At 50.1% G+C, this 15,490-nt stretch overlaps 1 protein-coding gene and 1 long non-coding RNA gene across 3 annotated transcripts in view; one reads left to right on the top strand and one right to left on the bottom strand.

The window, feature by feature from the left end:
* Positions 1-3,989, bottom strand: part of LOC116279070 (uncharacterized) — a 95,589-nt gene extending 91,600 nt beyond the window's left edge. The window contains exon 1 of the long non-coding RNA XR_012060328.1: positions 3,574-3,989. This is a non-coding gene — a long non-coding RNA (uncharacterized lncRNA). The remainder of the gene's footprint in view (positions 1-3,573) is intronic.
* A 319-nt stretch (positions 3,990-4,308) lies between these two features.
* Positions 4,309-15,490, top strand: part of GAS7 (growth arrest specific 7) — a 182,819-nt gene continuing 171,637 nt past the window's right edge. The window contains exon 1 of one of the 2 annotated variants that reach the window (XM_072940731.1): positions 4,309-4,694. In XM_072940731.1, the coding sequence (XP_072796832.1) occupies positions 4,561-4,694 (134 nt within the window). In that variant the 5' untranslated portion in view covers positions 4,309-4,560. The remainder of the gene's footprint in view (positions 4,695-15,490) is intronic. The other variant, XM_072940730.1, reaches the window with a different exon arrangement.

Genomic DNA, 15,490 nt, shown 5'->3' with positions numbered 1-15,490 from the left:
TCTTGACGATTAACGAGGTGGAGCACCTTCTAATGTGATTGGCCATTTGGATATTTTCTTTTATGTGATGCCTGTTCAAGTCTTCTGCCCTTTTTTCTATGGTGCCATCCGTCTTTTTCTTACAGATCCATAGGAATTCTTTATATATGCTCCATACTTTTATAGCATGTGCTTAATAGCTTGTTGCTGAATGAACTCATATGCATGGATGGGGGAAAGCACCCTTGTTGAATAAATGAGGCCTTTATATGTTTTTGTTTATTTTTTGGTTCATGCTCGCAGCTTCTTTGAAGTATACTGTACATATCCCCAAATTTACTTGTTTTAAGTGTACAATTCAGTGATTTTCAGAGCTGGGCAACCATACTGCAGTCCAATTTTAGAACACTGTTATCACCCCCAGAAGAAACTTCCTGCCCCTTTGCATACTTTCTATTCCCACTTCTAGCCCCAGGCAACTGCTTATCTGCTTACTGTTTCTATAGATTTGCCCTTTCTGGACATTTTCTATAAATGCAATCATACGATATGTAGCCTTTTGTGTCTGGCTTCTCCGGCATCGTATGATGTCTTTGAGGTTCATCCGTGGTGTAGATGTATCAGTGCTCTATTCTTTTTTTGTGGCAGAGGGAATAGTCCATTGTCTGGGTAGACCACACCTTCTCTATCAGCTGATGGGCACTGGGATCATTTCCGCTTTTTGGCTCTTAGAAATAGTGCTGCTATGGATGGTCACTGCAAGTTTTTGTGTGGCCGTTTGTTTTCATTTCTCTTGGGTAGATACCTAGGAGTATTGCTGGGTCACATGGCAAGTTTATGTTTAACTTTTTAAGAAACTGAAACCCTTATATTTCTCTGCCATCCGTAGGCTGCTGATGGAAAGGCACATGAGGCTGTTTTGAGTAGAAAAGAATGATCTGCCAGCACATAGCTATCAAACGCGCAGTGTCGAGAAAAAGCTAAGAAAGAGGGACTAAAGCCTGCTCTTACGAGTTTACAGTCTAATCCAGATGTTCTAACACATGTGTTTATGGAGTAACTCAGCAATTTGGGAAATCTGAATATGAACAAAGGTCCAAACAATCTGTGCAGAACGAATCTGGGAAGCAGTGAATGCCTACTTTTTGCCAGACTCAATGTTAGGCTTTAAGAGGGATAGATGGAAATTTAAAGCAAACATGTTTTCCCTCCCCCAACTCCTCCACCCAGTTACTAAGCATCTAATCAGTAAAACAAGAGTTATCAAAGAAGTTAACAATTTAAAGATTCAAATACAAGTTCAAGATAATAATAGAAAATGGGGGGTTGGGGCAGGGGAGGAAGGCAAGGAGGAAAACAGATAAGGGAGGAACTCATCCTTCCTTCAAGATCTGGTGAGAAAATAGAAACCCAGAGTATGTTCCTTTAAAATTTTTGACATTCCAAAGATGTAAGGGTTTCCCCTCCTATTATTGTCCTGGAAATCTAAGTTCAAAAAGAAATGTTGGATAATAAATAACCAGGACCATTGGACTAGATCGATAGATAAAAATGACCACTAATATTTGAGTACTTAATGTGCCAGATATTGCTCCAAACAGTTAAGGTTTTTACTCATTTAATCCTCTTAATACCTCTACGATAGAAATACTACTATCATCTTCTAATGATGAGGAAAATGAGGCTCAGAGAGGTTAAGTAAGTTGCACAAGGGCCCACAGCTAGAAAATGGCAGAACTGAGGTTTGGATACAGGGAGACCAGAGCCTATACATTTTTTTTTTTTTAAACGGAGGGACTGGGGATTGAACCTAAGATCTCGTACATGCTAAACACGCACTCTACCACTGAGTTATGCCCTCCCCCCAAGGGCTTACATATTGAACCATCTCAAGTCCCATAGTCCAGCTGGTAAACTCAGCCTCCAGTCACAGGTGGGGAAATAGACCCAGAGGTGTCTGGATTTGTCTGAGGTCACTTGATTGATAAGAGATCAGGGACAGGAGTTCCACTGATGCTGGTGCAGTCTTACTTCTATCAAGACTGATGACAGCCCTTTCTTCAGATGCTATTTGTGGATGAGCCAAAAGGATACACAGGTTTCTGACTATGGTAGCATGGACTAGAAGAAGCAGTGCTTGATGTACAACAAGCCAGACCTGACCTCTGCTGTTGACTGGCCATATATATTATGGTGGGCAAGTCATACCCTCTGAGCCCAGTTTTTCTGCTTGTAAACGGGGGGCAATAACCACACCAGCTCATAGGATTACAGGAATGAAATGAAAGAATTGAAGAGGTTGACAGCCATGCTCACTTTTGGTGCTGTAGAACTGTTTGGGGAGGGTCATTTGGAACTGAAGTGTATGGGATGCTGTGTAGGCTGAGATGTCTCAAGTCCAAACTGAATCGCAGTTTGCTGATCGGCACCCAGGAGGATTTTGGGTTGCAGGAAGGCTCTGGACCAGCTGTCCTAATTTGAACTGGGCCATATCATCAGATACGAAACCTGAGATTAGCCTGTTGACAGTCACACGTGGCCCAGATGCAGGGCATTCCAGTCCCTTTAACACTTGATTGAGGGGAGGGTATAGCTCAGTGGTCAAGTGCTTGCTTAGCATGCACAAGGTCCTGGGTTCAATCCCCAATACCTCCACTTAGATAAACCAACCTAATTACCTCCCCCCAAAAACAAAAATAAAATTATTTTTTAGAAGACTTGATTAGGTCAGTTACTTTTCGTGACTGTTTTCTATATCAAATTTCGCAGCTCTGCTTTAAGGGACTCTCAGTGGTGACAGTGGTCAAGAGTTGGTTTCCCTTTGATTGTAGAGAAGGAAGGGTTTGTGAGTTTGCAATTGATGGAGTATTATAAACAACCTGCCTTTGTCAACTTGCCTATTGCCAGAGGCCAGGCTGAGGCTGCCTAGGAGAGATGACTTAAATGCAGAATGTGTCTCAACAGGGATTCTCAGAGCTAGGGTGGGCCTGGGGATAAGCATTTAAAAAGTTACTCAGGTGATTCTAATGAGAACCACCAATTCAAAGCATGGAAAGATGTGAGAGGTCTTAAGGCTCCGGCAGCCCAGCCAGATTGGTTTTGTAAAGTGTATCCAGGAAAGCACAGTGAGAGATGAGGCTGGGGGAGGGCCTGAAATGCACAGGCTGAGAAGTCAGTATTCAATGTAAAGGGCAATAGGGAGCCATGGAAGGTTACAGAGCAGGATGTAAGGATAGGCATTTAGAAGTATACAGAGAAATTAGAGTCCAGCTATTTACAGTTTAGGAAGTGGAATTTAAGTTTTCCTATAGAGTAGGCTAACAAAGAAAGCTGTCTTTTACTTCTATATCCTCAGTTTAAGGTCAGCTTCCTTCAGCACCTAGGTCCACTGCTCCCTGCATAGCAGGAGCTTGTCCAAATGAATTTTGCAGTTATCTGGCACATTGTGTGGAAGGTGGCAGCCTCCCACTAATGCTTGTTGACTGAGTAAACGAATGTAGACTCCTCAGCCTGGCCCATCTCTATTTCAAGAGGTCTGGCACCCAGGGCCAGCCTCCTCTTCGCATGCAATATCATGAGGGCTGTTTCTCTCACCTTCCCGCTCTTCTCCTTTGATGCCCATCGACCTGCTTCCAATTCTACCAACTCGGGCTCCGACTCCGTCGCCTCCCCGCTCTGTCCCTCCGGTGTAACACGCTGCCACCCGGCTTCCCGGCTGAGGCGCCTGGCTTCAAACCTGTCTTTCACCCATTGTCCAGTTTCCGGTGAGTCAAGTATAACCCCAGGTTCAACTCCTATAGTGACGGCCACAAACACATTCCCTCACAGGCACCTCAGAGGAGCCGCCCGCCCGCCACGGGCCACCAGGCCAACAAAACAGGCAGAGACGGGCGTTTCTATTCCCGCGGCTCTCGGTGGCGGTGGGGTTGTGAGCCGGGAGACCCCTCCCCAGTGACCAGCCCCCTTTGCGACGGAGCGCCCGGCCCTCAGCGGGCGTGGCCGCCCTGGTCCAGCCCCCGCCCCGCCCCCTCGCGCCGAGAGAGCCCCCGCCCGGCCGCCAGCCCCCTCTCCACGTCCGCCGCCACTCCCTCGCCGCGGAGCCGGGCTGAGGGGGATGCTCCGGGTCCCACCTCCGCGGGGAGCTGCGCATTTCCGCGCGCCAGAGCCGCCCGGGCTCCGGCGGGCCCTCGCGGCGGCTGCCCGCGTTCCGCGTCCCCGGGAAGTTGTCTCCGGAGCCCGCGGTGCCTGGGTCTCCTCCCCCTGAGCCCCGCCCCCCCGCCCCGAGCTGGGAGCCGTGAGCCGCCTGGCCCGGGGGCGTCGCCGCTCGCTCTCCGAAGCCCGCGAGTCTTCGCTTCTCTGCGCGGGGCGCGCGTCCCCCGCCCGGCCGGGGACCCCCGTGCACCCCAGAGACGGCGCGCGCCCAGAGCGCGGGAGCCCGGAGCGCCGGGCGCCTGGGACCCGGCGGAGCCGCTGCCCAGCCCGCTGGGCTCGGCAGGGATGCAGGCTGCGCTGTGAACCCGGGCGCCAAGGCCATGTCCGGCGCCCGCTGCCGGACCCTGTACCCCTTCTCTGGGGAGCGGCATGGCCAGGGGCTGCGCTTCGCCGCGGGCGAGCTCATCACACTGCTGCAGGTCCCGGACGGCGGCTGGTGGGAAGGCGAGAAGGAGGACGGGCTCCGCGGCTGGTTCCCAGCGAGCTACGTGCAGTTGCTGGAGGTAAGAAGCGAGGGCCGGGGCTGAGAGGCCGGGGCATCCGTCCTCGGCGTGCATGCAGACCTGTTGCCCGCACCGCGGAGACCGGAGCCGCCCCTTCCCGAGGGGCACCCGACCCGGGGCCGCGCGCACCTAGGAGCCGCGAGGGCGGTGGGCGCTCCTCGGGGCGTGGGCAGTGCGGGGCTCGACCCCCGAGCGCCCCCCGTGCCGGGCCTCGCGAGCACATCGTGGCCGCCCCGAGGAAGCGAGAACTTGTTGCCTGTATGAGTTCTGGAGCGGGCGGGCGGGCGCGTTCCGGCGGTGGCCGGAGCCGCCGGAGGGCTGCCGAGTCCGCGGTCTGGGGAAGACGCATGGAGGATCGGGATCGGAAAAGTGGCACCGCCTGGGTCCCGGAGCCCCGAGCCTGCCGACCCGTGTACGGTCGTGCTGCTGCGGGTCGGACTGCCTGACCGCCTCGGGGCCGCCCACTTGCTGGTCAGCTGCGCCTGGCTGGCCACTAGCCCGAGCCCCGTCCGCAGGCTTGATCCAGGCGTGCCGCAGCCCCCGGCCAGTGCCTCCTCCCCTGGCCCAGCTTCCCCAGGCCAAGGTTCAGAACCTGAAAAGTGGCCTGTCCTGGGGTTCTGGCCTGGCCCCGGGGCTTCACAGGACCTGCTGAGCCAAGCCAGCTGGCTGTTTATTGTCTGGGTGACAGTTGGGAGGCCTCACTGTCCTCCCATTGCAGAGCTCATGGTTACAGACTGAGTGGGATCTGAAGTTTCTAAAGTCCTTTGGTGGGGGACGCGGGGGGTTACGGGATGTTCCCTTTAGTGAAAGGCTGCGCGACCCCAGGACTGCTGTAGACACTGTGAGCACACAGGAATATTCTGGCAAAACACTGTCCAAATCATAGAGATTGAATTCATTAATAATTTAACCTCTGACCTACTTCATGAAGAACAAAGTAGCAAATTTTGACTGAAAATACTCTGCAACTCCAAAAAGAGAAAAAGAAAGATAGAGGCGAATTGGTTATGGGTGAGCTTGCCTGAGAAATAGCCCGTGGAAACATTATCAAAAACAGAGCCTGGCCTCCTGCAGGTACGTCTCTTTCAGGTCTGGGGTAACCAGCAAAATCTCCCCTAAATGGATTAGTAGCACTTGAGTAAAGTTGAGGCTAGAAGGAGCTTTCACTGTCTGAAAGAAGGCTGTCTGCTGAGTATGTTTGGGACCTTCTGGGTTCTGTAATGTGAGAACCTGTGTGCGTGGGAGAGGCTCAGGTGTTCCTCAGCTTTCCTGGTTCCCTTCTTGAGATTCAGGAATGAGAGAAAGCGAGTGAGTTGCTGCTTCTGAAGACCTGGAGCCTCCTGTTTCCAGCCCAGAAGCCCTAGGAGAGACTCCTATTATAGAGTCCTCCGGTGGCATGGTTTTCCAGGAAATACTGATGTGGAAATTTGGCTGCTGGAGGTCCGGTGAGGGGCGTCCCTGGCTGGACTGAGCCAGCTGTGTGTTGGGTAGGGGTGAGGTTGCTGGGTTTGTAGGCTGTGTTAGCAAGAGTGAAGTGGCTCAGCTTTCTCTTCCTGGGGAAAGTGAATCAGACCCAGGGGAACCTGCAGAATGATCATCTGGGACAGTCGTGGGTGTGTCAATCTCAGTTCTGTGGCATATACATACACAGGAAATCTCTGTTGCCTAAGGGGCTCTCAGACGTCTACCCATCTGTGTGAGCAGTACCCCAGAGGAGCCTCCATTTGTTCAGCACCTACTTGGCATGGTACATACATGGTCAGCAATTCACCTGACAGCCCTGGGAAGGGGAGGCACTATCCCCATTTTATAGGCAGACAAACTGAGTATGAGACAGGTGAAGGCAATCACCCAAGGAGTTATGTTGGTATACTTGGTTAGTGGCTCAGCTGACTGAATGTGCCCATGTCTCTTTTAAATCCAATACCCTGGGCCCAAATGTACCAGAAGGCAAGTGAAGGAAGGATCTGGGTCCTTGTGGGAAAGGGCCAGTGCAGCCCCTGAGGTCAGCATGCTGGTGACAGCATCCATGAGGGGAGGCTGGGATGCTGGGGTGACAGTGAGGGCAGTGGCTCCTTCCCACATAGAGCATCTCTTCTGTGAACCCTGAAGTTTGGTTTCACCCAGAGCTGGCTGGTTTTCCCAGCCGAGGCAGGAGTGGGCCTCAGCCCTGTGACTCTTTTCAGGGCAAAACAGATGCAGTTTCAACAGGGCCCTTTGTGTCTGGTGACCTTGTGCATGAGCAGGCTGGACCTCAGGGCTGGGTACAGATGGAGCATATGCAGGTAGAGTCCCTTGGGATGGAGTGAGTCCCCAGAGACAAAGTGGATGAGTGGAGAATGCAGAACTCCTGAGGGGTCACTGGTGGTGGACTGGCCAAAGTAACGAATCCTGAGTCTAAAGGAGTACCAGTCATGTGTTTCTCAAGGCTGGCAGTTGGTGCAGAAGCCAGGAGGCAAGAGAAGGGGCCCAGGGATACGAGAAGTGGAAAACCTCCGCTACTGGGGTGCCTGGCAACGAGCTTGCTGGGAGCATGGAGTTCAGACGGCCAGGGGAGCTATTGGGGTTACAAGTATAGACAGAATGGACCTCACCAGCCTCCTGCAGGAGGAGGGGGAGGGTGGGTACACAGCTGAGATGGTACCGCCAGCATCACCCCCGCCCCAGTGTACCATGTGCTCTCTGGTGGAAAGAGTGATTCCAGGAAACCCCATCTTGGCAAAAATGTGCTAAAGATTGAGAGCAGTGTGTGCAAAATGAACATGCCCCGAGTATTTCCCCCTTGTGCATGTGAAAAAAGGGGAACCAAGTGGCCCTGGTTTACAGGAAGCATGCCTCATGGAGGGGATCTGGGAGCTGACTGAGAGGGCCAGAAGATCTGCCCTGGCAGCCAGCCAGCCCTGGGGGAGAGGCCAGTTTGGTGGAGGTTCTGGTTCTGGTTACTGGGGAAGTCTCTTTGGTCAAGACTCCAAGGAAATGGTGGGACAGGGTGGCTACCAGGGAAGCCTCAGCCAAGCAGTGATGGTGGGCAAGTACTGGCTGCAAGGATCCTGCAGGTGGGCAGCCTTCCAGAGGGTGCTGGGAGGAGGGAGCCAGCTGCTCCCAGAGAAGGGAGGAGGCCTAGCAGATAAGGCCCACAGCTGCCCAGGAGTTATCAAGGCCTTTAGATAGAAGCCACCAGAAGCATCTTTCTTGAGGGTCTGTTCAGCCATGAGGAGGGAGAGAAGCTGAGAGAGACATGGTCAAGAAGGAGCCGAGGTGATGCTCTTACCTCGAATGAAGAGAGGAAATTAGGGATGTGGAAGATGCTGTAAGACATCTTCGAAAACGGCCAGAGCTCTTGGGAAGTCATGCTGGTGGGTAATAAGATTGGAATGCAGACACAACAGCTTTCCTTGAATGAGGGTGCTGTTCTCAGAATCCATGATCTGGCTGCAAGGTCTAGACCTCAGAGGTACTAGCAGAATATGAGACTGCCCACCAAACTAGTTGGCTGCAGAGGGTCACCCTTGGACTTGACCTCCTTCTCTCCACCTTCTGTTCTCCTGTTTTGGGTTCATGTGATTGTGCTGCAAGAGTTTACAAGATGTCGCTGGGGGGAGAGAGATACAGAGCTGGGGATGTGGGCTGGGCTGTAGATAATTAAGGGATAATGTTTTATCCATTGCTATGTTACAAGCCACCCCCAAACTTAGCATCACAAAACAACCACTTACTATCTTCTGCATTTCTGTGGGTCGATGGGGCTCAGCTGGGCAGTTCTTCTGGTCTATCTTGGTGCCTCTCACGCATTTGCAGTCGGATGGTGGCTGCCGCTAGGGTCCTGGAGGCTCAGCTGGGCTGGAACCTCCAAAATGACATCTTCACTCCCATGTCTGGTGTCTTGGTGCTCTTCCCCGGGGCCTCCCTCTCTGCCTGGCGTCTTATCCTCTGCTGCCTTTCTCTTCAGCAGGGCAGTTGGAGTTTTTACATGCTGGCTTCCAGGAACACAGAAGTGCGAATTGCTAGGCCTTCTTAAGGCTTAGGCTCAGAATTAGCACATCAGTTCCGGCATGTCCCATTGGTAAAGTGAGTTGCAGGACCAGTCCGGATTCAGTGTGGGAGGAAGATGCAAACAGGTGTGGATGCAGTGAGGCAAGGTTTATTGAGGGCCATTTTGCAAACTGGCTGCCTCAGAAGGGTAGTCTGTCACCATCCTTGGAGGCTTTTTTTTTTTTTAAAGACCCCAGGGATTACTTGAAGTGGGGGAGGGTATATAGCTCAGTGGTAGAGTGTGTGCTTAGCATGCACAGGGTCTTGGGTTCAATCCCCTGTGCCTCCCTTAAAAAAAAAAAGACACCAGTGATTTCTTTATCCCATAGGACAAATGGTGGCAGCTGAATTTGAAACCAGATTTTCCTGTCCCTGAAGCCTGGGGTCTGTCTCCCGGGCCATCAGCACACCAGCCCAGCTTTTTCAGGTCGGGGCTGTTGGGTGCTGGTTATTAATGGACATGGTGTATCTGAGCTGTCTGACATCTAGCAGGTACTTGCTGGGTGGCACAAATTGATTTTCATACCGGGCTTGTCTTTCTGTAACGTGGAAATTACCTACAAGGGGTGTGACCTTGTCCCTCATGCTGATTTTTTTCAGGCAGTCGTTAGCTCTGTTCATAAAGTAAAATTAGGGCTGGTGGTTTGCGGAGCATGTAATTGTGACCAAAAAGATTCAAGTGCTTTCTGGAATCATCACTCAGTCATCCTGCCCTTTGATTAGGGGGCTGTGGCCCGAGTTTGTGGCTCCCTCGGTCGGAAACTCTACCTTGGTGCCACCCTCTCTCTGCCTCTGCTCCAGGGGAGCCCCCCCTTCACTGCCGTGTGCAGGTCTGGTCAGGTGGCCACTTCACAGGACTTCAAAGCGGTGGGCAGGGATTATGGGTTCTCTGGATTCGGGGCATCTTCACAAAAGTTCCCTTAGCAACAAGTCGGCAGGAATCCCTGACATCTGTTAACCACCACGTGAATCCCTGCCGTCCGTGACCAGCTAGAAACATGAATGAGATGCTGACGGGCTTGTATTCTTCTCAGCCTGAAAAAGCCCAGCTTTTATCTCACAGCCTGGTTGACCTCGTCTACGAGCACGGATGCTGGACCCCACCTGGCTAGTGAGAGAAAACATTTGGTAAACCAGGAAAGCTCGGATCTGTGTAAGTTCTTAGGGTCTTTGTTGGGCCCCTCCAGGGGACGTGGTTCTCCCGGCTTGCTCCCTCATTGCTCCCAGCGGCAAGGCAGCACGTGATGAGCTCTTAAAAGAATGTCAGCACTGATCCCTCCGGTACTTAACTGCAAAATGAGTATATTCCAGTCTCCCTGCAATGGCGAGCATCTGGGTGGTGGTTATCCCCATGGGGAGATGAAGAAATGGTGGCCAGCAGGTTGGACTGGCTTCGGACTGGCTTGTCCTTTGGAGAATTAGAGCCTCGGGTGACATTGTGGAGGATCCTTTGCAACGAGTGTGTGAATTGTGTGAGGTTCTTGTGGATTCCTAAGAGGACCCACCCACCCCTTCTTTCACATTTAGTGTCACCTGTTTGTCCAGTCATCTGATAAAGGTTTGTTAGGTTCACTTCCTGGCTCTCTGTGTTTCCCTCACCTCTCGAGCCAGTGTCCAGACTCAGTCTCAAGGTACTCACTGGTCACATGTCCAGACTCAACTCTTCATCTCTTTCTTCCCTTCGCTGCCTTCTTCCCCCACCCTCCAAAGCGTCGTGAATGTCCCTACCATCTCGCTCTCCATCATGTCACCTGCCTCTGCCCCTCCCCTCCCCCGCCCTTTTCCTCCTGTTCATTCTGTTAGCAAGCATTGTCTGCTCTCCCTTAGCAACATGCCTCGAAGCCTTCTCCTCCTCAACGTGGGATGGCAAACTTTTTCTGTCAAGGGCCAGGGAACATTTTAGGTTTTGTGGGCCAAGAGGCAAAACCGAGTTACAGCTGCATCCCTGTGTTTGGTAGAGCACCGGAGTCAGCGAGAAGCTGCGAGCGCCCATCTGGTCTCTGTCACAGCTACCGAGCTCTGCCGATGGAGCATGAAACAGCTATCAACGGTCCCGAACCAGTGGGCGTGGTTGCGTTCGGATAAAACTTTTTTTTTGGATCTTGAGATCTGAATTTGTGCCAGGCAGTATTCTTCTTTTGCTTTGATTTCAACCATTTAAAGATGGATAACTCATTCTTAGCTTATGGGCTGTGTGTAGTTTGCCAATCCCTGTTCAAAAGTTGATCATTCATTCATTCAACAATCCCTAATTTGAGCACCTAGGGTGGGCTGTGGGTGCTGTTGTAGGTGCTGGAGGTGACGCAGTGAAAGGCATAGAAAAGAAGCTTACCTTTTAGTTGGGGAGATGGTAAACTAGCAAAAGAAAAGAAAGATAATTTAAAAATGGCACGGGGCCAAAAAAACAGGGTACTGTGACAGAGTAGGGTATGGGGTGGAGGCAAGGGGTTCTGTAAGACTCTCAGGGAAGGCTTCCCCAAGGAGGGGATGCCTGAGCAGAGACCGGAGTGATGCAGACAGAGGAGTGCACCATGTGAGTATCTGAGGGGAGTGTAAGCACTTGCACTACAACTGCAGATAACCCTGAAGAGGGGAGTGTGTTTCATATATTGTAGAGAACCAGAGTATTCCCGAATGGATAGAGAGCAGGGAGCCAGGGCAAGGGAGGCTGGGATGTGACCCAGAGGGAGGCAGGTAAGTTGCAGAGTTGTTTTTCACCCCCACAATGTGCAGAACTTGATTTTTCTATGAGAATTGCTATTTCGAGTCCCTATCCTGCATGGCGGAAGAGATGTCAAGTAGTTTGAGGTTCCTTGCCTTCCCCCAGGTTTGCTTTATGTGCTGGTGGGGACTGAACCGAAAACAGCATCATTCCAAGGGCCCAGCTGTTCCTCAGTGTCATTTGGGCATCTGCTGAACTGTCGTCCCCCGTGCAGGGCTCTGTTGTCCACCCAGACTTTTGCCGGGGACAGACAGACACTTGTCTGGAGCTCCCTCGTCTCCTTCTCAGCAGTTTCTGGGAGGACTGGCACTGTCTAAAGCTGCTTCTGCCTCCACTGGTGTGCTGGTAAATGTTGAACAGCCAGCTTTGGTGGGGTGGAGGGTGGCAGGCGGAGAGAGAGAAGTTCTGATTTGTAGCATTTACCAATTTCCAGGGTGTAAATACTCTCACTGTGGCTGATTTCAAGCTACCAATGATTATTTTTTTTGTTTGTTTTTTGGGGGGGTAGGTAATTAAGTTTACTTATGTATTTTTAATTGCTTTTTTCTTTTAAGTGGAGGTACTGGGGATTGAACCCAGGACTTCGTGCATGCTAAGTGTGCACCCTTCCACTGAGCTGTACCCTCCCTATCAATGATTTTTTAAAATTGAGTATCTTTGACATATAATCTGTGTCAAGTCATGGTATATACCGTGTTAATTTGATACATTTATATATTACCATATGATAGTGATATTTAACACCTCCATCACGTTACCTAATTATCCTTTCTTTTTAGTGGTTGGTAAGTGTCTGAATGCAGCAGAAAGACTTCTGGTTTGAGGGAAGGGGCTGTTGTGCTCTGATTTGTTTTGGAAAGCTCACCTAGGCTGTAATGTGGAGAATGGATTTAAAGAGGGCAGAGGGGAAGCAAGAAGATGAGTTAGGAAGCTCGGAGCAGGGCGTGGGAGTGGAGATGCTGAGAGAGAAGTAGGTGCTTTGGGCGTGTGTTTTGTCGATCGATGGAGTCAAAAGGACTTGCTGCCGGATTGACTGTAGTTGCTGAGGGCCTCGCCTCTGTAGGCCAGTTGTGATACACACTTCCTGTTGTATTTTCCTCATCTGTGCATCGTCCATGCTGCCACCAGAAACCACTTCCTTAAAACAATGAAGTAAAAGGCAAATAAAAATTGGGAACAAGTTCATGCTCTTAATGCAGAAAGTACTTTTAAAAATGATCAGAAAAAAAAAAAGGAACACATCATTATAAGGATGGGCAAAGAGCTTGGATAGACACTTTATCATAAAAGATATGCAGTCATCAGCATATTCAGCCTCACTAGTAATCAAAGAATTGCAAATTTTTTTGTAAAAGATAGCTTTGATGAAAGTGGTTAAAATAAAAGAATGAGTATTGGCAAGGGTGCAGGGAAATTGCTATGCGCATCCTGGAGGGTAATTTGGCAGTATACCTTGAAACGTTAACAACGTGCATGCCCTCTGGTCCAGCAATTCCACGTCTGGAAATCTGGGCTCAGGAAGCATCTGGGAGGCACGCTGTAAGCACCAGAGTGCCTTTTGCAGCACTGTTTGTAATAGAGCACAGATTGGCCACGCCTTACCTGCCCATCAGGAGGGACTGGTTAAAATAAGGTTCACCTGTGCTTCACACAGTCCAGACATGCAGAGGGAACTCAGCTCAATTTTATAAATGAAACATTTTTTGTCAGTGATACTAAGTGTTTTCAAGGAGTTAGCATGGTTCAGATTTTGCCCTATGACGAGGCAAATAGAGATAGTGTTTCCAAGAATGAACTGTTTTTTAAAAGCAGAGACAGTGTTTCCAATGCATGCTCTATGTGTTCTTTTGTGCCAAGAACAGGTTGAAGGGATGCTGGCCTGGCCCAGGACCATATGCTTTTAAATATCCTCTATAACAGCAAATTTTTGTCTTTCGAGGGGTGGATTTGATTTTTTTTTTTTTTTGGAAACAGGCAAAATTCATTTGGAGCCAAGTCTGGTGTGTCTGTACATGTGACTGTCTGTCTATCACCTTGTCGAGAAAAAGATATAAAGCAGCTTACCAAAAAGCATACAGTACAATAAGATAAAAGCACAAATACGTGGGGAAATCTGGGGGAAGGAGAAAATAAGATGACTGTTGGAGTGAAGAAGGAAGAGTGTAGAAGGTAATTGAGTTAAGTAACACTGTTCAGGGTTTAAAGAGAAGTCCTTTTCTCAAGGAAAGATGTGTTTGAGCCGTTCTCCATAGGGAGTAAGAGAGATGTGGAGATGGTGGCATCGGGGGCTTAGGTGCTGTGCCAGTCAGGATGGGTTAGGTGATGCTGCCATAGCAAACGACCCCCACATCTTAGTGCTTGAAAACAACAGAGGTTTGCATCTACCTCATGCTAAAAGTCTGTTGCAAGTGGGTTTGGGGCTGTAAGACCCCCCAGGACCCAGGATAAGGGAGCAACCACTGTCTGGAATCCTGCTGGTGATCATATTCATCCCGGAAGTGACACATGGCATTTGTGCTTAGAACTCATTGACTAAAGCCCAGCCACACCAAACTTCAAGTGACTGTGGAAATGCACTCTAGCCACGTGCCCAGAAGGAGAGAAGGGGAGAGCTGCCTGTTCGTGGACAGCTCCTGGGACCACCAGGTGCAGCCTCACTCAGGGGGATGCCCCGCTTCTGGGCTAGTTCAGCGTCAGTGTTTTATGACCATACTTAGAGCAGTGCTTCTCAAGCTGGTTTTGATGCCTCTAGAGCAAGGCTTCTGGGTCTTGTTGGCTGGATTCTGACTTGGTAGGTCTGGGATGAGGCCTGGAACTCTCCATGTCTGATGAGCTCCCCTGGACTTCAGCCTCACAGGTGCCCTTATCTCCTGAGACCAGGATGAACTCTGACTGGTCTTTCAAATCACTCCCTCCCCCGAGCTATCCTGGCATCTCGTGTGCTGCTGGGCACACCAGTGGATTCTTGGCCTGATCCCAGACTGCCTATGATTTTTTTTGTTTGTTTGTTTGCAGTAAATGCATCTGTCACAACTTTTGGTTCAACAAAAACAAATATTTATATTTGAGTGCCTACTGTGTGGGCCAGGCTCTCCACAAAGCTGTATCAGTGGATACAGCCAAGACCTGGGGCCAAAGTCTTCCTCTGGGAGCCCTTGGGGATGTTCCGGCCTGGCCCCTCTAGGTGACTCTGGTGGGTGACTTCTCTAAAAGACTTGTCACTTAGCATCCATTGTTCTTTCTCAGATGCCTCAATTCCTCCTCTCTTCTCATTGGCTTGTCAAATGCACTGAGAACTCCAGGATTCATCAACAAAAAACTACTTGAGTTGTGAAAACCCTTCAGAGATATTTTAAAAAATTCTACAGAAATGAGTCCTTGTCTTAACTTAATCATGATGGGGATTCTTGAGCAGTGGTTCGTGGAAGAATGAGTGTCATTGAGGCATTTGTTTTTGATTCGTGACACAGTGTGGAAATAGAAATAGGAAGTTGGAGTCGACTGTTTTTATTTTAGCAAGTGTTTTATTGATAAATGGCTACAAACCTTTGTTGTGCTTGGAGTGAAAAATAAAACTTGAGTTTTGAATAATTGAGGGCATACCACAAAATCTACTTATCTGGTACTCAATCTTATATTTTCATATTATACAGAAGGTTCTGGATGCTGGGGCCTCTCTCTTGGTGTGGGCACGTGGAATCTACCTCTATGACATTACCATGAAGGGCTTTAAGGCCAGCACTTCTCAAGTATCAGTGTGTGTGCAGATCACAAGGGGCTCTGGTTAAAATGCAGATTTGGATTCGGTGGGGCTGGGGCGGGGCGGACACTCTGTGTTACCTAACTGGCTCCCAGGTGGTGCTGATGCAGCCGGCCTCTGAGCCACAGTTTGAGTAGGAGAACATTTGAACACCCTAAGGGGTTTTTAAGTTTGCAAGTTATGATTAAATCCTGGAGTTAGATTGGATTTCGGTTACTTTTTTTTCTTCTTTCTTCTTTCTCCTTCTCGAATGATATGAGGCTACACAGGGTCATGAAAAGA

The sequence above is a fragment of the Vicugna pacos genome, chromosome 16 (genome assembly GCF_048564905.1).
Source record: "Vicugna pacos chromosome 16, VicPac4, whole genome shotgun sequence".
Classification (NCBI taxonomy): Eukaryota; Metazoa; Chordata; class Mammalia; order Artiodactyla; family Camelidae; genus Vicugna; species Vicugna pacos.
Note: the sequence above shows the minus strand (reverse complement) of the source record. Positions and strands in the feature narration are given on the sequence as shown.